We start from the raw sequence: 26,068 nt of genomic DNA, 5'->3' as shown, positions 1-26,068 counted from the left end.
TGTAGTTTCTTTCTCTCTTAATTCACTACAAATTTTAGAAACCCTGCAAAGGTCAAAAGTGACGCATCATCATCACCATCTTCTAATGCTGTCGTTTATGCTTATATAGAAGCCCAAAGATAGAAACATCTTTTAAAACAAAAATCTACATAAAAATCAACAGTTCTACAGAGCCAGCACTATTTGTAATTAGTCTAATTATACAGATGTTTACGACTGCATCACGAGGTTCAGATTGTTTTCAATGCAGCTCGCACAAAAGCCATTCATATACACACACAAAAACGTGTTCACGTTGTGCATGTGTACCCACGTCTTTGCAATGACCCGTTAGACAGTAGTGACATTCAGATTTATGTGCCGCCTGACTGGCTCCCGTGCCAGTGGCACGTAAGAAGCATCATTCAAACGTGGTCGTTGCCAGTGCCGCCTGATTGGCTCTCGTGCCAGTGGTACATAAAAAAATGACCATTCGAGCGTGGTGGATGCCAGTGTCACTTGACTGACCTCCGTGCCGGTGGTACGTAAAAAGCACCATTCGAGCGTGGTCGATGCCAGTGCCGCCTGACTGGGCCCCATGCCAGTGACACGTAAAAAGCACCCACTACACTCTCAGAGTGGTTGGCATAAGGAAGGGTATCCAGCTATAGAAACCTTGGAGATTGGAGCCTGGTGCAGCCTTAGTCAAACCATCCAACCCATGCCAGCATAGAAAGCGGAAGTTAAACGATGATGATGATGATGATGATGAACAGAACCTGTATTTTAAAAGGCCAACCTTATCACATTCTGTATCACACTGAATCTCCCTGAGAATACATTAAGGGTATGCATCTTTGTGGAGTACTCGACCAATTGCACATTAATTCCACAAGTAGGTTATTCTACTGATCGAATCAACTAAAACATTCGTCGTAACTGATGGAGTGGCAGTTAGTTAAACACATACTGGACATTTCATATGGCAACATGAAAAGCATCCAGCAATAGAATACTACCTAATGAAGACTCATCTAACCCATGACAGCATGGAAAAGGTGGATGTAAAAACAGCAGTGAAAGGATTACACAGTGCGCAGTTATTTATTATGTCTTTGGAAATACAGCAACACAAAAATATATTGTACAATCCATATCATTATCATTTAATATCCAGTCCCCATGCAGACAGGAGTTGGATGGCTTGACCAGAGTTGGTAAGGCTGGAGGCCACACAAGGCCCCATTGTTTATTCTGGCATAGCTTCTACAGATGGATGCCCTTCGTAGCACCAACCACTTTACAGAGTGTACAGGTTGATTTTTATGTGGCTTCAGCACCAGTACTTTTAACATGGCACCAGGATGAGTACTTTTTTTATATGGAACCAGTGCTTTTAACATGGAACCAGCATATATTAAATAAAATCTTACTACTTTTCTTGCCCTATAATTTGTGTTTGTTGATTCACACAACAGCTGAAATAGTTCAGTTGAAAGAGCATTAGACTGAAGATCTAAAAGTATCAGGCTCAATCCTAACTTTCAGTATTTAACAGCTGACTCATGTTTCCATATTCTTATTGGTGAAGGTTGGTGCTAGTCTCATTGCAAGTCTTGTTGTCAAAGTACAAATGACCAGAAGAGACCCACAAGGGATCTTACTTGACCACTTAACAGTTCCATCAATCCACTGTCCTGGATAAGTCCCTTTTTGTTGCCTCTGAAAATATGAATGGCAAGGTTGGCATTGGCACAATTTGAACTCAGAAATACTGACAATCAGATCAAATTCCACAAAGCATCCTATCCGCTACCCTAACATTTCAGTCAGTTGGTCAATTTTGGGAGTGAAAAAGAAAGAAGAATACAGATATTTCAATAATCATATTGAAAAAAGAAAAAAAAACACTGGTTTTAGAATAAAATATTTGAACATTTAACATAAAAATTAATAAATTGACTTCTGATATAGAGAAAAAACATTGTGTGACAACACAATCACATTCTTTTGATAAGAATTTTAGTGACATAAAGTGAACTGATACAAAAAGAAGATCTCTTGTAAGTGATGGGTGCTATCATTGTCAAGAATGTAGCACAAGCTGTTCTTTCATTCTCTGATGCGTCAACATTAAAATCATAGGAGGATTTCTTTTGTAGCCAATTGAATCTCCCCCATCATATTACTAGTACTTACATCATCAACCTGAGAGGGTTGAAAAGCAAAGTTCATCCTTGTAAGATCTAAACCCAGAACCTAGGGACAAAATTATAATGAATTTTTAGTTTGACACACTACCATGTCTGATAACACTCCTGCATTAATAATAACAAACATATTTTATACTTTATAAAGAAAATTTCTTTTCTTTCTTTTTCTCTTTAACTATCACTGTCAGAATCAGAATAGTTTCCAAGCAAACTAAGAGCTGATGATACTGGTGCAGTTCCATTCTTTTGGACTTTTGAAGTCTTTGTGGAATTGTCATTTGTTGGCTCATCTGTCTTGTCACATGATTTACTTTTTGCGTTAGTTTCTGTTTTACATTTTGTATCAGTTGAATTCTTTTTGCATGTCTCACTGCTCTCATCTGTAACAGTTTCAGAACCCTTTTTCTTCTTAACCAGGGAAGACAGAGACTTTGAAGAGAGTAAACCTACACTCTGATTCCAAACGCGTTTCTTCTGTACAACAGCATCATCCTGTAAAAAGGAGAAAAGAAAAAGAATTAGAAACACAGAAATCAATTATTAAACATTAATTAAAGACAAGTAGAACCATCATCATTTTTCCTTGTTTGCATGTATCAGATGGAAATCATAAAGACATATTTTCTATAGCTACATGCCCTTCCTGTCATCAACCTTTGCTTATTGCCAAGCAAAGAAATATTTCTACACAACCAGACATATTTTCAAAGAAGGCTGAAAACAAGTGACACAGCTCTTGCATGACACTGACACTCACTACTGTCACACCATGTCAAGACAAGAAGACACAAGCATAAACACACACATATATATATACAATGGGCTTCTTTCAGTTTCTTCAAACCAGATCCACTCACAAGGCTTTGGTCAGCACAACGCTTTAGTGGAAGATGCCATATAGGTGGACTAAACCCTAAACCCTAGTAACTGGAAAACAGACTTCCAAACTATATATACAACCACGCCTCAACCTATAAACTAGTTTTGATATTTTTAAGACTCTCAAAAACATTTTTTAGAGATTTTTGTTGTTGTTTTTATTGCCCACTGTTTTATATCATCAACAATTTCATGGAGATAATAAACTCGTTGATCTCTGGATGATTCAGTGCCAAAATATACTACTATACTATGTAACTCTAAAAGTATTTGAATATTTCAAATGAAATCACTGCAACAAACTAACAAACCATTTAAATAATGCCCTCCAACTGTTTTTTTTTTATGACTTAGAGGTGGAAGGTGGTGCCAACGACATTTTTCAAGTCCTCTGAAACTGGTGGAAGGAAGTTCTCTTTGATCTTGATGCCTGGACTTGAAAGCTTAAAACAGGCAACTCCACTAAATGTATCGAAGTGTTAGGTGGTGGTGCCAAACCAAGAAACCGATAAATTCATTATCATTCTCATCCTCATGAATTTAAGTCTACTTTTCCATGTTTACATAGATCAGATGGAAATTCCTGAGACAGATTTTCTACGGCCAGATGCCCTTCCTGTTACCAACCATCATCTGTTTCTCATCAAGCAAGTTAATATTTCCCCTGGCCTGATATTTTTTCATGGAAGATAGGAAACAAATGACACCACTTGCACAATGGTGATACTCCTTTACAATTATCATGCAATATCAAGATGAGACACAAACATATGCATACATACACCTCACCACACACATACAACAGTCTTTTTGCAGTTTCTGTCAACCATATCCACTCACAAGGCTTTGATTGACTGAGGGTTATAGTAGAAAACACTTACCTAAGGGGCTACACAGTGGGACAAACCCAAAGCTATGCAAATGGGAAGCAAACATTTTAGCCACACAAAAATGGCATGGATGCTGCACATTTTCATTTTCCTTTCTTTAAAGCCTTGTATCCAAATAAAGTCATTATCAATACTGTTTTGAAGCTATGTATTACCCAACTAACTTGATAAAAACAAATATATTTTCTAATTTAAAAATAGATGTATTATTCAACTATATATAAATCAAAAGGTAATTGACTCTTTAATTATAGGAAGTAAATAATTAACAATAAGAAAACCAAGAAAACAAACTCCATTTTCCAGAAGCCTACCGCTAACTTTATAGTTCTTACTATTAATTGAATACTGACATAAAACAACTGAGTTCATTATCTCTAAAAAGAACACAAACATCTTGAATAAACAGGTAGTTCATGAAGGAGTCATACCCAATGACTGGTGTAGCAGCATCATAGTCAACTGCTACATAGGTAAAGGTGATGCTTCAGATAGAAATAACTACAGCGGGTATCAAATTATTGGATCAGGTGATGAAAGTTACAGGGAGGGTCATAGCCCAACTAATTAGGGAGAGAGTTAGCCTAGATGAGATGCAGTTTGGTTTTGTGCCAGGCAGAAGCACCACTGATGCTATATTTCTGGTAAGGCAACTGCAGGAGAAATACTTAGCCAAAAGATAAACCTCTGTACTTGGCTTTTGTTGACTTGGAAAAAGCCTTTGACAGGGTCCCCCGATCCCTCATCTGGTGGTCAATGCGGAAACTGGTGATAGACGAGTGGTTAGTAAAAACTGTACAAGCCCTGTACAGGGATGCTTTCAGTAAGGTGAGGGTTAGGAACAAGTATAGTGAAGAATTCTGAGTAGAAGTAGGTGTTCACCAAGGATCAGTCCTCAGCCCCATCTTCTTGTCACTAATCTAGATGTACCCAAAATCATAAATTTAATCGCCATTATTTTTATATGTAGCATACCCACATCTGAATATGAATATATAAAAACTTCATTAAGAAAAATGCAATAAGCCCAATTAATATATATATATATAATTAACCCTTTAGAAAAAAAATCAATTTAGGTATTAAACTAATAATATATATAAATATCACCAATAAACCACCCACATAAACCAAAAACAATATATAACCATATCAAGAATAAACAAAAAAAGAAACCATAATCCTCATCAAAATTCTAACATAATTATAAATCCTAACCTCAAAGGCTGAATCAAAATAATCAACATACTAATAATAGTCCTCCAGGCAATAACAGAAGAATTCAAGACAGCTGCCCTTGGGAGTTCCTCTATACTGATGACCTTGCTCTAACAGCCAAGTCACTGCCAGAACTAGAGACGAAGTTTAGGGTGTGGAAGCAAGAGCAAGAATCGAAGGGCCTTAGGGTTAACCTAGCAAAATCTAAAATCTTAAGTAGGAGAGCTGACAAATCACAAACCCCTCCACGTAGATGGCCCTACTCAATCTGTAGAAAAGGTGTGGGTAGAAACTCCATACGATGTACCCAGTGTAAGCTATGGACACATAAAAGGTGCAGCAATATCAAAGGAAAGTTAACCAGGAAGACAGTTTTTGTGTGTGGCAGATGCACAGGGGCAATAAACACTAAGATGTACAGAAAACAGATTCCATCACAAGCCAGGGGAAGAAACTAGAAGTAGTTAATAGCTTCCGCAACCTAGGCAATCAAGTCTGTAGTGGGGTAGTTGCTTTGAGAGTGTAGCAACTACAGTAAGAATAGTTCAGGGAGCTCCTACCTCCGTTGGCAACTAAGGGCCTCTTGCTCAGGGTGAAAGTTAGACTGTATGATGGATGTGTGCAAACTGCGATGCTACACAGCTGAGGACATGAGCAGGCTTGAAAGAAATGAAGCTAGTATGATCTGCTGGATGTGTAATGTCATTGTGCATACACAAGAGAGTGAAAGTGCCCTGAGAGAAAAGTTGGACATAAGAAGCATCAGATGTAGTGTGCAAGAGAGACAACTGTGCTGGTATGGTTATGTGTTACATATGGATGAGGACAGCTGTATGAGGAAGTGCCACACCCTACCTGTGGAAGAGGTAGACCCAGGAAGACAAGAGCTGGTGAAGCATGACCATCAAACATTGGGCCTTACAAAGGCAATGACAGAAGATGGAGACCTTTGGAGATATGTGGTGATTGAGAAAACTCACCAACTAAAGTGAGATCGCAGTCATGGCCATCGCCAGTGTTGCATGTCTGGTCCATTTAAGAGTACCTTTGCAGCATCAGGAAATATGATATGCTTGAGAAGACCTCTCGAATCAAGTAAAACCAAAATCGTAGCTGTGGCCCGTGCCCTCTGACTGGCTCCTGTTCCAGTGGCACATAAAAAGCATCATCCAAATGTGGTTAATGCCAGTGTCCCCTGACTGGCTTCCATGCCGGTAGCACATAAAAAGCACCATCCAAACATGGTGGATGTCAGGTCAACCTGGCTGGCTCCTGTGCCAGTAGCACGTAAAAAGCACCATCCAAACATGGCTGATGCCAGTACTCCCTGACTGGCACGTAAAAAGTACTATCCAAACGTGATCAATGCCAGGCCCCCACCAACTGGCTCCTATGCCGGTGGCACATAAAAAACACCCACTACACTCTCAGAGTGGTTGGCATTAGGAAGGGCATCCAGCTATAGAAACATTGCCAGATCAGATTGGAGCCTGGTGCAGCCACTGGCTCTCCAGACCTCAGTCAAACCATCCAAACCATGCCAGCATTGAAAATGGATGTTAAACGATGATGATGATGAAATACCAGGAATTCTTGATAAAACATCAGACAGAATGTCTTAAAATACTTGCTCTGGCTGTATGCCCATCCATCAATCTGTCCATTTTCACTACCCACTATTCCAAGGAGGATTGTTGTAATAGAGTCCTTAGGCACCTCTTCCATAAAGTCCTATCAGATGCAACCATTATTACACTATCCAACAGGATCTCAAAGACTAATTGGAACTGTGGACATTATTCAACCAACCAACTTGCACTTGGTCTACCCCTAAATCTCCTGCTGGTTGTATGTGTTCTAATGAAAACACCTATGACAACACTGGTGCTGTATCAGCTTTTTATTTCCATTAGAAATGCTAGAGGCATAAAATAGAGAAACTTGCATGGGAAACTGCTCTTGTTCCTCAGATTTTACATCAGAGTACCATTCTTCTCCTAAACAAATATTCTAATAAAAACTAGGAATCCATCACTCACAAGGGGTCTTTTTTTTAACAGCTTTTATATCTCTTTGTCTGTAATGTGAATTGGATGCATTGAAAAATGCTTACATCTGATGTTATCATCATCATCGTCATTATTGTCAATTAACGCCTGCTTTCTGGCATGGGTTGGATGGTTTGACTGAGGACTGGTGAACCAGAAGGCTGCACCAGGCTCAATCTGATCTAGTAATGTTTCTACAGCTGGATGCCCTTCCTTATGCCAAATTCTAACTTCTATTTTTTCTTTTTCAATTCAACTAAACAACCAGCTTACTACCACACAGTTAACTCTAAAGTAGCAATTATTAGTAATTATTTTTTAACAACAAAATATTTTTTAAGTAGTAATGTAGGCAATGTATAGTTTTCAATTTTTCAAAATCTTCCTAAAGTAATTATTGGACACACTAAATGTATATATTTAAATAATGATGTATATTATTTATAGATGGAGCATAAGCGACATAGAGGATAATATGATGCTCTTGCAAAGCATCCAACAGTGAGCCACCAATGAACTCTATGAATGGCATCAGAGCAGAATGACATATCCCGCTCCTCTAATACAGGGCATCACGGAGTCATAAAATCTAAGAGACAAACTTGGAAAGAATTGAGGAAAATGGAAACAAGGAATGATATCTGATGGCTAAAGGAAAAGACAGCCATTAGATATATCAAGCAAGATGGAGTGATCAAATGTAAGAAACTTGTCAGTATTATAAAGCAAGGACACACACACACACACACACTTATTGATGCTGACAAGAAGCATGAAAATATACTATGAGAAATGGTAAATGAGAAGAACACTTTACAAGCAGCTGCAATTTATGACAAAATGTGCCATAGAGAAATTTATAACGGTTCAGTTTAAGTGTAGACTAAATTACCATATTTGATGTCATGCACGATGCACTTTCCGCAAAAAAAAAAAAATCATCATTCTCAAAAAAATGTCTCAGAAATATACCCCTTGGTCCTACATGCAAAATCAGTCCTAAATTACATGGTTTAATGCAGTAAAACCATTTTTCCTGGAATATGTGCTGTTGAAGTTGAGATGCATCTAAAATACCCATGCATCTTTTATGCCATCAAATACAGTACTTAAGAGTTAAGAATTAGTTTATATATCAAGGGAGATCATTTGCACCGCTTCATTACATGAAATAAGCAAGCAAATAAAAGAAATGTAAATTGTATGTAAAATTACTGTATTTTGCAGTCTGGAAAACACAGTTTTTTGCAAAAGAAAATACTTTGAAAATTACTGTGAGTCTTCCAAAAGGTAACTGGGGAAGGTGTTACAATGGTTTGACTGAAATCAGCCCCTATCTCACTACTTAGCAATTGCAAGTATATTTTGTACAATAATACATTTGATTTATCTAATATGTTGTTGATATAAATACAATTACCTAGTATATAAAAAATTGGGTTTTTTTTTAAATTCTACAGCAGTTACACTACACTACCCTTGTTGCTGTGCTATTTAGTTACTAGTGGCCGAGGTGCAGTAGCACCATCTATTCAGAAATTGCAAAAGCTTACCTTCCTATCTCAACAGGAATTTTTTGTTTGTTGACACTTGAGTGCCTATAACTTTGTACATTCACCACCAGAAAAGCCATTTTCAGTCCAGTAAATTATCTCCCTCATCTAAAGGAGACATAAATGTCTCACATTTAAATATGAAGTAGTTCAATATTGTCTAATCATTGTCTGATGATTTTATCCTGAGCATTCTACTGGTTTCTCCACGAATTTTGCCAGACAGCTGGCATTTAGCATGTGCCCACAGGGCACTGACCAATCATGTGCATGAGACTTTGATCAGTATATCAAAATCTTTTCCTAGAATTACATTTCCAAAATCAGAGTGCATCTTCAATGATGCAATGATGCAGCATCTACCATGAAACAAGGCAGTCCGGTACATTATTTACATTGGATGGATATGTGTCCTCATCTTGTTTGTTGTTACCATTTTACGACTAGACAGAGAACACCACTGGAAAATACTCTCCCGCTTTCATCAGGTGTCCTGGTGGAATTTTGAACCCAACCCTGAGTTCTCATTCTAAAGGTAATTTTTGCTGATGTTATTATTATTTATTATTATTATTATAGTGGTGAGCTGGCAGAATCATTAGCACACCGGATGAAATGCTTAATGGCATTTCATCTGCTGTTACATTCTGAGTTCAAATTCCGCCAAGGTTGACTTTGCCTTTCAGCCTTTCAGAGTCAATTAAATAAGTACCAGTTACACACTGGGGTCAATGTAATCGACTTAATCCCTTTGTCTGTCCTTGTTTGTCCCCTCTATGTTTAGCCCCCTATGAGCAATAACGAAATTATTATTATTAATTATAGAATTGAACTCGGAATCTTGGGTTAGTAGCCTGTGCTGTTAACCATTACACTATATGCCCATCAGCAATTATAGAGTGAATTTCAGGGCTTATAAACCTAATATTTTGTAGCCTTCCTTAATACTGGTTGTCATATTCTACACATACCTGCTTAGGAGGTTATTGTGTCCAAGCATATGTGCTGCCTCTTTTAGTTTTCGTATTTTCCAGTGGTGTTCTCTGTCTATTATTTTAACTTCATCATACAGTCTTTTAAACAAGAAGTGGATGAAAGGTATGGTATCAGGTGACTTGAAGAGGAGACAAATGTTAGGTATATCTAGTAAGAGTGATAGCCAAAAGAGTCTTGTCATCAACGTTCTATACAGTGAGGATCGGAGGCAGGAGTTGCTCAAAATTATGAAACAGTATGCGAGCATAAATCATCATCATCATCGTTTTAAAGTCCACTTTTCCATGCTTGCATGGGTCAGATGGGATTCCTTGAGGCAAATTTTCTACAATAGGATTCCCTCACTACTACAAACTTTCACCTGTTTCCAAACAAAGTAATATTTCTTCATGGTCAGGCTGTGTTTCATGGAAGAGTGGAAACAAACAACATCACTTGTATGACAATGATGCTCATGTTAAATCATCACATGAAGTCAAGCATAGGTGCACACATACACACACACACGTACATATATATATTTATATCTACCAAATCCACTCACAATGCTTTGATCAAACTGGGACTATAGTAGAAGACACTTGGAAGCATAACCATACCTGAGCCTGTCAGATTGTCTTTTAGCAAAACATGCACTCATCTTCATCTATGCTGAAGAAGCATGGAAACTATGCTACAGGCATTGGTAAATGAGAATTTGTATAGAAAAGAGTGGTTAATTCATGTAGATCCAATAAGAAGACCAGAAATTAAGGTTGACTGTTTCACAGTGAAAACGATCATGTAGAATATCGAAGCAAGGAAGGCAGCAAGCCAATCAAAGGTAGTTGGCAAGATGCTGAAAATATCTGACAAAGTATGTGTGCTAGTTACTCATACATTCAATTAAATAGTGCAGGGAAGAGGTCTCAATTATATATTCACCTAATCCATACAAACCCCCTCTCTCTCTCTTTCGGAGAGGCACAAGCACCTACACGCACATATACACACACGGCAGTAACTTTCACCTACCGAATTCAATCACAAAGCTCCGGTCAGCTCGGGGCTATAGTGGAAGACACCTACCCAAAGTGCCACGCAGTGGGACTGAACCCGAAACCATGTAGCTAGAAAGCAAGCTCCCTAACCACACAGCCATGCCCGCATGGAATAATAAGAATAAAAATGAATGAATGAATGTATATGCATTTGTTTTTTTGCAGTAAAAGAAAGCTAATTGTACAGTGAATAAGCATGTTCATTATTTCATAGCTTTATGTTCTGAGTTCAAATTCTGCTGTGGTCAAACCTTGCCTTTCATCCTTTCAGGGTTGAAATAAGTGCCAGTTAAGCAGTGTTTGATGTAATCCTCAAGCCCCTCCCAAAGATTTCAAGCTTTGTGCCTATGATAGAAAGGATTACTTCATGGGATTGCAGTGAGATGGCAGGATTGTTAACATGTCAGACAAAATGCTTAGAAGCATTTCCTCCGGCTCATTACAGACTGAATTCAAAACCAGCTAAGGTCAGCTTTGCATCTCATCCTTTCAAGGTCAATAAAATAAAGTACTAGTTGAATAATGGAGTTGGTATAATCAACTATGCCATTCCCACTACAATTGCTGGCCTTGTGCCATAATTTGAAACAATCATTTCATAGATAATAACATATTGTAAATCTCTCTTCCTAGTGGAGAGCACAATTGCTGATGAAGTTTCAGTGGATACTTAATGAGTTTTGAAAGGAATTGGTGATAGTAAGGATGGTTGCCAAATACATGTTATAAAAGAGAACTTCATATAGTGTGAAAAGAAGAAAATAAACCATGAAATTATCTTACCTTAATATGTTCAGTGAGTAATTCCCCAAAATGTGCCTTGTTGGAAGATGAAGGTTCTACATTAGGAACTTCACCTTCATCTTCATCTTCATCTTCTAGCCGTTTAATATAATCACTATTGTGATTATTGAAAATTGATCTGAAAGAAGACATGAGATAATCATCATCATCATCTAACATTCAGCTCCTATATTAACAAACATAACATCACCATTGCTGAAACAATCCAATGTGAACACATGGAACTAAAGGTTCAAGTTCAAACACACACTCACACACATGTGCACACATATACATAGACACACACACACACACACACACACACATATGAACTTCTGCACAGTTTCCATCAACAAATTTCCAGTTTCACTCATGAGGCGTTGCTTTGTCAGCCTGAGGCTATAGAAGATAATACTTGTCATAAGTGCCACACAGTGAGATGTAACACATTAGTATCAATGGGCCAATTCTCTACTTTACTGCAAACACTCACTATTTTGGCACCTACTGAATCATCCAATCACTGCCTAAATACATCTACCCACAACACATCTACATATTGCATAACACCAGACCAGGTGACACTTCAAATAAGGTGACACTCCAAGCTACTTGGAGTTTCATGCTTTAATACCCAGTAAGTGTGCTTCACTTCTCATCCATCTTCCACAGCTAAACAGATGACCAAATTCAATCTCTTTGAAATATTCATAACCCTCACATAACCGGACCCCATCCCCTAATTTTCCAACTTGTTCATATATAGCTGGTCTACAGCAATACAAACAATGAATGCAACTTACTACACCTAAAAATACATCCCCAGCCTCCACTGATAAGATGGTTTTTACTCACTACTGCAAGACTACTATCTGTAAAATAAATGGTACTTTAAAACAACATTACAGCCTGTAAGCTCTCCCAAATTACAACTTTTCCTTTTTATCAATTACCAACTTTAAAAAATTCTATTATCATTACTCTTTTACTACATAATCCTCATCATTGTGGTTTAACGTCAGTTTTCCATGCTGGCATGGGTTGAACGGTTTGATTGAGGTCTGGAGAGCCGGTGGCTGCAACAGGCTCCAATCTGATCTGGCAATGTTTCTACAGCTAGATGCCTTTCCTAACACCAACCACTCAGAGAGTGTAGTGGATGCTTTTTACGTGCCACCAGCACGAAAGCCAGTCAGGCGGGCCTGGTATCAATCATGTTCGGATAGTGCTTTTATGTGCCACTAGTACGGGGGCCAGTCATGAGGTACTGGCATCAGCCATGTTTGGATGGTGCTTTTTACATGCCACTGGCACAGGAACCAGTCAGGCTGTCTTGGCGTCGATTGTGTTCAGATAGTGCTTTTTACATGCCACCGGCACAGAAGCCAGTCAGTGGGTACTAGCATCAGCCACATTTGGATGGTACTTTTTACATGCCACTAGCACGGAAGCCAGTTAGGTGGACCTGACATCGACTACGTTCGATGGTGCTTTTTACATGCCACCTGCACAGGAGCCAGTCGAGGGCACTGGCCACAGCTACGATATTGTATCTGTGGCTACAACTTACAATAGCTCTATAAGTTGTACTTCTCATGATAAAGCATCTATACCTTCTGCCTACTTTTATTTCCTAACTCCACAAAGCTCTCGAACAGCCAAATATCTCCAAAACTTTCCTTGTCTATTCCACCAATGTCACCACAACAAATACATATTAGATATGAAAACACGTCCAGCTGCTTTATACCAAGGCAGCCAGTTCTCACAAGATTCCTCACATGTATGTAGGAACACCAATCTGTCTTTCTAGGCTCTAGGTTCAATTCTACTGCAGAAATTGCATATCCTACAATTGTGCATGAATCAGTTTGGGCTAAAGTAATCTTTCAGTGTTATTAGTTGCCAATAATTTGAAGTTCATGAACAGAATGTATCTTTGGTGATAACAATAGGATAGATCACTTTCCTATTAATGGATAAAGTAGGCTGTGGTCATATCTGCAGTTTTTCCCAAAGGCAGTAATTGGCAATTATGGACTTCAAGTAAGTAAAGAGAAGCTCAGTCAAAGATGTTCCAAGTGATGTTGGGGAAATAATTTCCTTAGTCCTGGAGTCTCTCATGAGACTGTACTTCTCATGAGAAAGCATCTACACCTGCCTACTTTTATTCCTTAAGTCCACAAAGCTCTTGCACAGCCAAACATCTCCAAAACTTTCATTGTCTATTCCTCCAATGTCACCACTACACATACATATTAGCTATGTAAACACCTCCAGCTACTTTATACCAACAGAGAGGTGGAATTAATCCTGTTTGCTCATAGTGAGATTAATTCCCTATAACACATTATTATCATGGCCTGCCTTCACCCAGCTAAAACTATACTACTCACCTATGCTTGACACAACTGAAATATAGCTTTACACCACTAGGCAGATTACCTCACCACATGGAACATCATCATCTAAGTTTACTGAACCTTTGCAGATCACTAACTACTTGACACTAACAGACTGTGCATATATTTATATGTGGAGCATATATAAAATCAAATAACATCACTGTTCTGCCAATGTTTTTATGAACTGATCAACAGAAGCCCATCTTTACATTTTCTTAACTCTGAGTGTATCCAAGGAAAAAGATACACATCAGTGCCTACAAAACCTTTAGTAATGTGGAGCTGGGTCAAACTGTCATTAAATGACTGAACAAATATATGTACTTATGTACGCATTCATGCATGTATATATAAATGTATATAACTACTCAATAACTTCTACTTAATAATATCAATAAATTATAGCTTCATTAAAAATTATTCAAGAGATATAGGCAGTATTACTGTCGAAATAAAACGAGTAACACAAAGAGTGGAATTATCTTACTTTACAAGGTTTTCATCCTCTTCATCTTGTAGTTTAGCTAATTGTTCTTCATAAGCAGCATGCAACTTCAACATGGTTTCATGGTCAACAGTGGCATGTCGGTTATTCAAGTCTCTCAATTCTTCTAAAGCATCAATTTGCTCCATTTCTTGTCGACTGGCTTTCGTTCTGTTTTCCAGTACCTGAGATACAAGATTTTAGAGATTGTTCTTAAAAGAAAATAAAACCCACATGCTACTACTACCATATCTTTACTTAAACAAGATACATAAGGATAGAAAAAAGTAGCAAATGAGTTTTATTTACTTGAAAAGTAAAAGTTCAACTCTTACTTTAAGGTTAAATGGCTAAAAGTAAGATAATCATCCAACTATAAAACACTTCGCAATTTAGATTTTAAAAAAAGGACATTTATCAATCTACTCTCATTTATCAACACAGTTTTTATATCTTTCTGCAAACAGTATTGCTTTATTATCTATTCTAGGCTAATAACAAAAACATAACTGTTTCTAATATAGGCACAAAGCCGGCAATTTTAGGTGGTGGCAGTTGGTTGATACCATCAAACTCAGTACTAGACTGGTGTTATATTTTGTCAACTTTGAAAGGACGAAATAAAAGTTGACTTTGATGGGATTTGAACTCAAAACACAAATAATCAGAAGGCATTCTGCCAATCCACTGCCCTGACAACACCTTGTTAACTGTTTCAATAACAAATACCATTTCATGTTTTGTAAGCTTGCAACCAACAAAGGATAATGAATGGTGTTGTTTAACCCCAGCTCAACCCCGATCAAAGAGACTTTGAGCCATGATGAAAGACATTCTAGATATGACCAATTCATCTTTATTACTTATCAATTAAGATGAAAAAGTCATTTTTATAAATAGACTATTTCTATCACTGTGCCTAGTGGCACATAAAAAGCACCATTCGAGCGTGGTCGATGCCAGTGCCACTTGACTGGTCCCATGCTGGTGGCATATAAAAAACCCCAACTCGAGCATGATTGTTGCCAGTGCTACCTGACTGGCCCCCATGCCAGAGGCGCGTGAATATCACCATTCAAGCGTGGTCGATGCCAGTACCGCCTGACTAGCCCTTGTGCACTCACTACATCCAGCTGTAGAAACTTTGCCAGATCGGATTGGAGCCTAGTGCAGCCTTTTGGCTTGCCAATCCTTAGTCAAACCGTCCAACCCATGGAAAGCTGATGTTAAACGACGAAGATGATGATGAAAGATGGTAAGATGTAATAAGCTGGAGATTGGCAACTATTTCAGCAACTATACAGAGGCTCCTTCATTGATTCCAAGCAAATGTTTGCAAAGTTGGTACCAATGATAACATCTTTCATGCCACAACACCCAGTTCCATCTTTTACTGACTTCACTTCATCAGCTGCACATTATATCACTACAAATGCATTTCTAACCTTCCCTATACAAACATATGGCTTGGAATCATCATCATCATTTAAAACCATTAGTTGAAGCAGATTTTCTATGGCGGGATGGGCATCTTGTTATCAACTTTTAACTATTTCCAAGCAAAGTAAACTTGTCTCTGGTCTTTTGAACATGAACAGGATAACGACCTAACATATTTTCGCAGAAGCTAACAAAGAAACAATACTGCTTGTAAGATGAAGATGCTTGCTAACAACCAGCACACAATGTCAAGTTAAGGAGACATACACACACAATGGACTTCTTCAGTTTTCTGCCAACTAAATCCACTTGCAAGGTTCTGGTTGGCCTGGGGCTATATCAGAAAATACTTACCTGAGGTGCCAAACAGTGAACTTCTTAACCATCCATATAGCTATGGGATAGTTTTCAAAAAAAAAAAAAAACAGTTACATATCTTTAGATGGCTTGATGAATTTTAAACACTGCACAATCTCTAAGCTCACAGAACTAAGAGATCAGATGGTAATTTCTTATAAGTAATATGCTCAAAGAAAATAAATATATATGAAATACAACTAACCTTCATTGGGTTATTCATTTCCTCCTCTTCTTTCTCTTTACGAGACCGTTCCTCCATTTGTTCTGCCAATTTGGCAGCTTCAAAATTTCTTGTAGCTCCAGCTTCCAAGGTGTAATCAGTGTTTTTCAAGTCAGTCTAATGACAAGATAAAAATTATACATGAAATAAATCTTTGAATAATTACTCAATCAAAAAAAGGCATTATCAGATTAATATTCAACAACTGCTTCTAATCTTGTAAATTTTCCAGTCACCATAAGTCTTCTCTGTTTTTTTACCTACAGCTTATGTTCAATTTATTTGTACATTTTAAACATTTTCTGTTTAAATGGTTTTCATCCATAAACTAAAATATTAAGCATTACATTGAAAGCAGTTCTAGTTAATTCATAAATGTTAAATTTATTCATCTATATATAAATCATTAATTTAAGTATTTCAATTAAGTTTTGTACCAATTTAAGGTACTGAGTGGTATTACATTGATTAAAAGATACCTACTTTCCACAAAACATTAACAAATAATGATTATATTATTACAGAATTTCTAGAATATAATTCCATCTTTCCACTTGTTTGGTAGTTCATCTTGTGCATGTAATATCACACCTTTAGTATACAAGCCAGGTGATTTCATCTGAACATTATATCTCTAGGAGTGCCAATTTAACCAGCTCCTGCAGTTTACCTGCATTCTAAATACCTGCTACCCACTGACATACATTACTGGCTATGTTAGACCCCTTTTGGAGCCAGTCTACATTTCAATAATTTCAGTAGGTATGTTTAAACAAATAATCAGATGAAAATTTGTCTTGACAACTCGTTATTTTTCAGTCACGTACCAAACTACTCTGTTGGTTCAAATAATTCTTGTGCTCCAAATTATAATCTTCCTCATTTTATTTAATTTTAATATCTGGACAATTCTGTGCTTTGCCAAAGACAAAACATAATGCAAATGCCAATATATGAATTCCCAAAACTTCTGCTCATAAGCCAACACACAACTAATCTAATTAGACATTGCAATTTCACATTTAATATCACATTTAACAACATATTGTGTTATTTATATGAAAGTCACTAGGTTAGATTAAAATGATTTCAAAATAGGAAGAGAAGGCAGATCCTTCTTAAAAAATCCTTACCTTGAAAGCAATCTCAGAAACGCAACGTGGACATTTGATGTAGAATCGGAAAATCTTTAAACCCAAATAGTCTTCATTTTCTACAGTTTCTTTACGAGAATTAAATTTCTTTCCCTTGTAAACATATTCACCACAAGTATTACATCTAAGAATAAAATGAAATACAGGCCAAGCAATGCAATAATTCGATAAAAAAACAGTTTCAACAAAAAAGAATGAAAAGTTTAAGCTTCTTCAAGCAAAAACTAAATGACGATTAAATTAGCAATAAGAAAAAATTCTTCACCTAGATAAGCCAAGATAGTTTGTCAAACTCATCCTAATTTTCATCAACAACATTACTCATTTCAAGGGATATATAAAATTTATTAATGTAATTTCCTGGCTGATCTTCAAAACACACAAAACACACATTAAAAATTCAATTCATTCCCATAATCTTTATTCAGATGACCATAACATATGACTTTTCATTTCATGGCATTAATCCAGAAACCACCATCAAACATCTTAATCTCAAATTATGAAATGATAAAATGAATTCTTATCCACAAGTTTCTCGATATTCTTCATTATCATCGTTACCATTAGTTTACATCTGTTTGTCTGTATCAGTATGAGTTGTACAAGTCCCTTCTCTTAACACACTATCACTTCTGTGGGTTTTTCAGATGTGGCAATAGGCACAGGTATAGTTATGTGGTTTGGAAGCTGACTTCCCAACTCCTGAAGTTGTCTCACTAAAAAAAAAAAAAAATTACACAACCTAAACTGCAATAACTTTTTAAATGGCACCTGTTCCTGTCCCTCTATCATACTTTTGCCAATTATACTCTCTCTACTACACCTTCCACTCAGTTATGAGGGACCTCTTGTGAGTTACCTGGTGACCTCACTAGTGCCAGTGCCACTAGAAAAAAAAGTCTACTCTGTAAAGTGGTTGGTTTTTGGAAGGGCATTTGGTCATAGAAATCATGCCAAAGTCGAAATTGAAACTTAAAGTATTCCTATGGCTCATCAGAACTATATAACCTATACCAGCAGGGAAAACAAACAGGAAAGTGTCTGCAAGTAGAATCAGTGTCTGCTAAATCACATCAGTGTTATTTTATATGGATGGACACAACATAGCCAAGTAGTAAAAAGAAGTTTGCATCACAATCATGAGTTCCTGGGTTCAATTTCACTGCGTGGAATCTTGGGCAAGTGTCTTTTACCATTGCTTCAGGTCACACCAAGTCTTTTGAGTGAAACTGAGTAGATGGAAACAGTGTAGAAGCAGTCAAATGGATCATACGAGTAATTCAAAAGGTACAGCCTTGTCACACACTGTGGCAAGCTAATTCTACTTACAGATTATGTTAATAGTATATACGCATCTATGGAATACTCAGCCATTTACAGGCTAATTCTATGAGCAGGTTGTTCAGTTGATTGAACAACTGAATCCTCACCATAGCCAAACCAACAGAACAGAAGTCTGTTTTTATTTTAATTGGAATATTTCTGTTTCTTACACTCCTTATAGTTACAAACTCAATGAAGTATCTTTTCTAGACACTCATGACAGACTAAAAGGTTTCTAATAATTGAATAACATCAGACACAAATCAATATTTCAGTCAGATAAAGGCATCTTCTTTTAACACATTTTAAACACCTAAGTACTTAGCAAATATTTTTATAGGAACAGGCATGGCTGTATGGTTAAGAACCTTGCTTTACAACCACAACATTTTAGGTTCAGTCCCAATGTGCAGTACCTTGGACAAGTGTCTTCTATCATAGCTCTGGGCTGACCAAAATTGTAAGTAATTTGGGAGCTGAAAACTGTGTGGAAGCCTCTCTCTGTGTGTGCATGTATTTTTGTGCCTGTCTCCACACTGCTTAAAAACTGATGTTGGTTTGGTTATGTCCCCACAACTAAGCAGTTCAGCAAGAGACTGATAGAATGTAAGTCTTCAAAAACAAAAGAAGTACTGGGATTGATTTATTCTAAGTGGTACCCCAGCATGGCCACAGTCCAATGATAGAAATAACTGAAATATAAAAGATACATTAAAATGACTAATATTTTTACAATATTACTTTAAACCATTTTTTATGAAAACATTTTGCTTATCAAATATTCCTTTCTTTCAATTCATCTTCCATTTTCATATCTGACTTAATAATTACCTCATATTAAATGGAGCCATAATACGAATGCTGTATTGCCTATTTCTGGGCAACCGTAACTTGGGGATCTTTGAGGGATCGAAATCCGGTGGATAGTATTTCTGAAATATAAATAGAAAATAGCAATTGTTTTAGATATTGTAATTCTGTGGAATATAATTAATTTCAAATAACTATAGATCACTGTGTGTGCATGTGATAAAAGAAATATAACAGAATACATTCATTCCAGTTTATTACTCATACATTTTGTCTACTGCCATCCCAATGGGATATCATCTGCGAAAAGATGTTTTCCTTTTTAATCAAGGGAACAGTAACACCCATGACCTCTGCAGGTCATCCCAGACAGGTAAGATTATTACAGTCGAGGTTAAACTTTTGCTACTTCAAGTTGAAGTCTATAAGAGAAAGGGAGCAGATACATTGTTGAATAATCCAAAAGAAGTAGCAACTAAGTCTCCCTCATATCATGCACTGCCATCTTGAAAAGATAAGGACATATTGCATATGGTTCTAGGTACACCGCCCAAAATACGATGGAATGTTCATGTTTGGAGCATCTTGGATCAGAAGTATACTCAGCCAGGGATGAACAGGAGTAAAAAAAAAAGAAAACATGGACAGAGACGAAGTTGCTTAGAACTACAGTTAAGGATAGGATGGTATTAATAGAGGTATGTGGGTGTGAAGCACTTTAGATGATGATAGGAGGTGAGTGAATGTGAAGTCTTGAACAGAAGTGATATGAGGCTTCTAAAAGCAGAGGAGCAGGAGCCATAGTTGTAAGAATATAGAAGAAAGAGAATGTGCATAGCATAGTGGTAGTGGGTCTTTATCAATCAACAAGAATACTTCTTGGGATATATGTAGCGTCAATGTAGTCCCGGATCTATAAGAGGTATTTTAGTATGTTTTACAATTGACCAACATCTGATCGGTACAGAGGTATTTACTGGATCTGAAACTTAAAGATGACAAAGTTTTAGGTCCTTGGAGGAATTCTATTCTAGATCACTTACACTTTGCTGTTGGGAAATAAGATAATATGAAGAAACACATAACTATGTGTTTAAAAAGTTTACTTCTGAACAACATAGAACTACCGATCACTCCCCTTCTGTGATACCTTGGGCAACTGTATTTTACTATAACCTCGTACTGGTCAATACCTTGAGACAGGCTGAAACTCTGTGTGTGAGTGCCCTTTTACGTCCCACAACTTAGCAGTTTAGGAATACCCATTTCTAAATTACTCAATTGTTTTGATTACCTCTCATTACTTCTGGATTCTGAGACAGAATCCAAATGTTACTTAGTACCTCGATAAAATAATTTCAAACTGAAATAAGTATTGTATCAATACGAACAACAGAACTAGTAAAAGTAGTGCCTTAGCATGGTCGCAGTCCAATGAGTGAAAGTAATAAAAATATAAAAGAATGCAAACGTGTGTGCGACACCAAATTATCGGTGTAAATAAGACAAAGATGAAGGAGAGTTTAGTAACTAGTATTTTTATATCTTTATTAACACATAAAGCGCGACAGGCCACGATCGTGGCCGTCAGGCACAGGTCGATAGGCCACGATCGTGGCCCAGATAGATGCATTTACTTTATGGGTGTTTGTTGGGGTCTAATGTAAGAGGACTAATAGTTCAACTAATAACTTTTCAGATGATGTAAAACTTGCCACCATTATATACTAAGAAGATATTTTAACTAGTTTTTGTTTTTTATGTGTGCATGGTAGTCTCATTTTCATAAAATGTGCACAGCAGTCTATGCAAATGAAGTAGGATGGGTTTTCTTTAGAAATCAAAATAATACAAACGCAATTACTGGAAGTAAAAACAAATCAATTCACATAAATTAAAACAAAACTTACATTTAAAACACACAGATCAATTTACATATATACATTAAAATGCAACTTACGTTTAAAACCTTTCTCTCAGACATTGTTAAATGTTTTTACAAGAACTCCAAAACAACTTGCAGTAAAAACAATTGTCAGAAAGTACTTCCGGCGGTGACGACAAGTAATAGTTCCTTATGAATAAACATGTTTTATAAAATAATTTTACAGCTTTCGATTGAAAGGGATGCAGCAATTATATTCGGAAAGCACATCAATTTTTAATAGCTATCAAATTGCCAGGGTAAGACTGTATCTGCATCATGCTAAATTAAAATGAAGAAAGTGTGTTAGAATTTCAACGAACGATCGTAAGTTAAGTACTTAAGTTCAGAATGAAGTTGAAAGTTAAATAAAGGATACACAGTCTACGTAATTTTACAATACTATGACATACGCAAATTTTAAAAATGATTCGACTATACTTTTTAAAACATTAACTCTTAAATAACATTGAGAAAATTTTAAATAATATATTGTATATTGTGAGTCCAAACCATCGGTTAGGGCTCGTGGCGCAATGGATAACGCGTCTGACTACGGATCAGAAGATTCCAGGTTCGAATCCTGGTGAGCTCGCATTAATTTTTACTTCAATGTTCTTTAATTTTCAAAGTTTTGAAATTCTGACACTGAATGGATTATCTTTTAAATTTTTTTTTCAGCCAGAAAACTGTGCCCATGCAAAAGTACATGTTAGATCGTAGACCAATACTTCAACCACATCATTTTATTTTATCAGCCTCAAAAAGGTGACAGTCCTGGCTACTATTATTATTCCATTCACAACTACATCAGGGGAATACAAATCCGTTCTAATTTTTTACTAATTAATGGACACCCGAAAATAAAAAGCAATTAACGGGCCGCCACTAGATACTGCGTTAGAGAGACTGCCAATTCATTATCGTCAACACAAACGAATAAAGGGAGGTGACTAAATATCGGCCGATGCTCCACCGATTCCGCCAGGGTATGTGCCCACCTCTTGACCGATATATTTTAAATAAACACAAAGCCTCATATTAACTGGAATGGTAAAATATAAAATTATTTTAGTTTATGCCTATCCTGGAAGGAATAGTAGCACAAACATTAAGAAAGGGCTAAACAGGGAATCGAAACTAGACCGCCAGCCCGTTCCAAGGAGCTTTACACTCAGCGTTAATCCTTCACTATACTCAGGCTTCTTTTGTCCTCACTTATATACACTTATTGTGTTTCTCTTAACTAGGAGAAACATACACAGGCAGACATACGACTGTCGTTCATATGTACAAGCTAGCATTTCGTTTTGTTCAGTCACAATTATCACAACTTGAATTTTAGCGCCGATTGGAATGTACTCCGTCACATGACCCGGTTACACGAACGGAACAGAAAACGGATAAATTACTTGACCGTGTTTTAATTGGATATTTTTGGTCATCAAATCATTTCCTTCTTAGAGTGTTCGTTTTCTGAAAAATAACGTCTATTGCTTCGTTTTCCAAATAGAAAGTATTTATTTAATTAAGGCAGCGAGCTGGCAGAAACGTTAGCACGCCGAGCGAAATGCTTTGCGGTATTTCGTCTGCTGCTACGTTCTGAGTTCAAATTCCGCCGAGGTCGACTTTGCCTTTCATCCTTTCGGGGTCGATAAATTATGTACCAGTTACGCACTGGGGTCGATGTAATCGACATAATCCCTTTGTCTGTCCTTGTTTGTCCCTTGTGGGCAATAAAGAAATAAGAAAGTATTTATTTAATAAAGTTAAGAAATGCAACTTCGACTCCCCATCTTGACATCTCGAGCTCTCAACAGAAGCGTATATACATTAACGTCTGTTGCATTTTAAGTCACAAAAGCACTTGTCCTTACGCGCGCGAGGACTCGTATCCAAAACGTAACTTTTATTTTGTAACCTACAAACTTTTTTTAATAAGCAATAAGTATTTGTGAATTCGGATCTTTACCTTTCGACATAAAGATTTTTAAAATAATTTTTTGTAACTAAACACTTTCAAACTTCGGACACTGGTAGAATGTGTCATATAAAACATCTTTTACTCTTAACCCTAAAACTCTAGCCCTAACCCTAAAACCTTAAAGCTAAAACCAGTACAAACGCACGAACGATGTCGTAAATAACAGTGACAAACGAAAATACACCCCCGATAGTTGTTGTTGACAAACAACGGCAGTAATTTTATTCAGCTGAATACGCGTCATTGATAGGTTGAAATTACTGAAACAGGACTACTTTAACGTGAAATTACTTCGTAAATATAAGTTTTTCTCAAAAATGCTAAGAGTAAAAGATATTTTATATGACACATTCTACCAGTGTCCGAAGTTTGAAAGTGTTTAGATACAAAAATTATTTTTCAAATCTGAAGGTCAAAAGGTAAAGATCCGTGAACACTTCTGTTAACATATTAATTTATTATGCTGGAAGTGCTCTGTGCATTTTCAGACAATTTATATTCTGCAAACTTTCTGTGTATTACAACACTCGAGCAAATTATGATGCGGTAAATTATCATACGCTTCTTCATTTAAAGTACATTTATAAATACAGTGCGTACTGGTATACTGCATATGTTCTTCCTTGGCATTCTTGCATTCTGGGTCAACGTATTACGAGTCCATATGTGCGTACGGAAGAACAAATTCATCTGTGAAACGCTCTCAGCTTACAATGTGTGACAGACATTAATGAATGTTTGTGTTCAATATTTCTTGATACGCGAGGTCAGGTAGCATTTTCTCAGAACTTTTGAATTAACTCTCCCTGTTAGGAAAATGAGGACCGAAAAACGAACACTCCAAAAAGGAAATGATTCGATTGGCTGAAAATAACCAACAGAAACGGTAATTTAGCCAGTTTTCGATACTGTTCGTGTAAACGGGTCATGTGACATTTAGAACATTCCAATCAGCGCTAAAATCAAAAGTGATAATTCTGATTGAACAAAAGCAAAATGGTAGTTTGTATGTGTGAGCGACAGTTAATGATGTATCTGTATGTCTGCATGTTTGTATAAGAGAGACATAGTAAGCATTAGTGGAAAAGACAGAAGGGGAAGATATGCTCCAATGTGTATTGCACCTAATTGACACAAACCGACATTAATTATAGTGAAGTGCAAGCACTGGGAAGGAAAATGTAAAACCTCGATGAGACGGACTAGCGTCACAGTTTTGCATTCCGTGGATAAAGTTTTCCATATGCTACAAATCCTTTCAGGATATGCATAAACTAAAACGACTTTCTACTTCACCATTCTATCTGGAACTAATGACAAAAAAAATCCTGAAATACCGCGATCTGTGGTGTTCGAGACGTTTGGTGGGGTCGGACCACTAACTGCAAGATTCCTGTCTTCACTGGCAACTCGCCTAGCGGAGGTAACTGGTGCAGCTCGTGAGGGCACTTGGCTGTTCCAACGCATCAGCCTCGCCATCACCCGCGGCAACGCTGCAAGCGTGCCTCAATAGTCATTAGAGAGATTTCCCAGCGCCCCCAACTTTGTGGTAAATGATTTTCTTTGGTGGTGGGGGGTCTTATTTTCTTCCTCTCTTTTATTTTTAATTTTTTTTCAATTGTGTTCTCTGATTTGTGCAATTTTCTAATTTAATTTTGTAAAACAACAACATTAATTGATAATTAAATTTAACTGCACTCGGAAAAAAAATGACAAAAATTTCATGGCGGAATCAATGGAGCATCGCAAGCCATCTTGACAGAAGGTTCATTGCATCGTTAATGCATCAAAGTACATGCGTTATCTGATAGTCTATTGCATACTGTGATCAAATTGTTCTAATTCTATTTTGCTTTTTATTGTTCTGGCGTTCATTAATTTAAGAACTAGTTAAAAACTGATATCGATTTGTACTCTCACAGTGTATCCTGTACGCGAATAAGATTCTAATAGATAGAAATTTTTCTGTTCTTCAGAAGCCAATATGATAGAGATTGATATATTTGAATTTATTTGTATGAGCATAGTTCACTAATTGAAAAGAGTGAAATCAAATCGCACAATTGAGTGAATTTCAAAATATAAAAATTATTAAGCGTAAATGCAAAACAAGTTGCGAGCTCACCAGGATTCGAACCTGGAATCTTCTGATCCGTAGTCAGACGCGTTATCCATTGCGCCACGAGCCCTAGTCGAGAAATTCACCCTATATTATGTAGTATATTGTTTATGAATTTCTCAATACTATCAAAGATTATATTTTTATAACTACATTTAAAATTTGTTATAGAATTGTCAAATTATGTAGAATACTGTATTTCATTTTTATTAACGTGAATTAAATAATTATGATACTGGAAAT

At 36.8% G+C, this 26,068-nt stretch overlaps 1 protein-coding gene and 2 non-coding genes across 3 annotated transcripts; 1 reads left to right on the top strand and 2 right to left on the bottom strand.

The window, feature by feature from the left end:
- Positions 1-1,850: 1,850 nt before the first annotated feature.
- LOC115232448 (splicing factor YJU2) lies at positions 1,851-21,925 on the bottom strand. The gene is made up of 7 exons (XM_029802328.2): positions 21,759-21,925; positions 19,820-19,920; positions 17,642-17,786; positions 16,491-16,625; positions 14,492-14,673; positions 11,600-11,738; positions 1,851-2,684 (listed from the first exon to the last, which is right to left on the bottom strand). The coding sequence occupies exons 1-7, from the start codon at positions 21,780-21,782 to the stop codon at positions 2,364-2,366; spliced, it is 1,047 nt and encodes a 348-aa protein (XP_029658188.1). The 5' UTR covers positions 21,783-21,925; the 3' UTR covers positions 1,851-2,363.
- Positions 21,926-22,244: 319 nt separating this feature from the next.
- Positions 22,245-22,317, top strand: Trnar-acg. Its single transcript has one exon. It is a non-coding gene; the product is annotated as a tRNA-Arg (tRNA).
- Positions 22,318-25,822: 3,505 nt separating this feature from the next.
- On the bottom strand, positions 25,823-25,895 carry Trnar-acg. Its single transcript has one exon. It is a non-coding gene; the product is annotated as a tRNA-Arg (tRNA).
- Positions 25,896-26,068: the final 173 nt, after the last annotated feature.

Source organism: Octopus sinensis, linkage group LG2 (assembly GCF_006345805.1).
Source record: "Octopus sinensis linkage group LG2, ASM634580v1, whole genome shotgun sequence".
Classification (NCBI taxonomy): Eukaryota; Metazoa; Mollusca; class Cephalopoda; order Octopoda; family Octopodidae; genus Octopus; species Octopus sinensis.
Note: the sequence above shows the minus strand (reverse complement) of the source record. Positions and strands in the feature narration are given on the sequence as shown.

Bases quoted from the DNA above. Each gene is read 5' to 3' on its own strand.
- LOC115232448 (XM_029802328.2), bottom strand. From the start codon at position 21,782: ATGTCTGAGAGAAAGGTTTTAAAC. The intron at 11,739-14,491 runs GTAAGATAATTC...GTCTTCTTTCAG, and splicing joins GAGGATGAAAACCTTGTAAA to ATCAATTTTCAATAATCACA. The intron at 2,685-11,599 runs GTAAGATAATTT...TCCTTTTTACAG, and splicing joins TACTCACTGAACATATTAAG to GATGATGCTGTTGTACAGAA.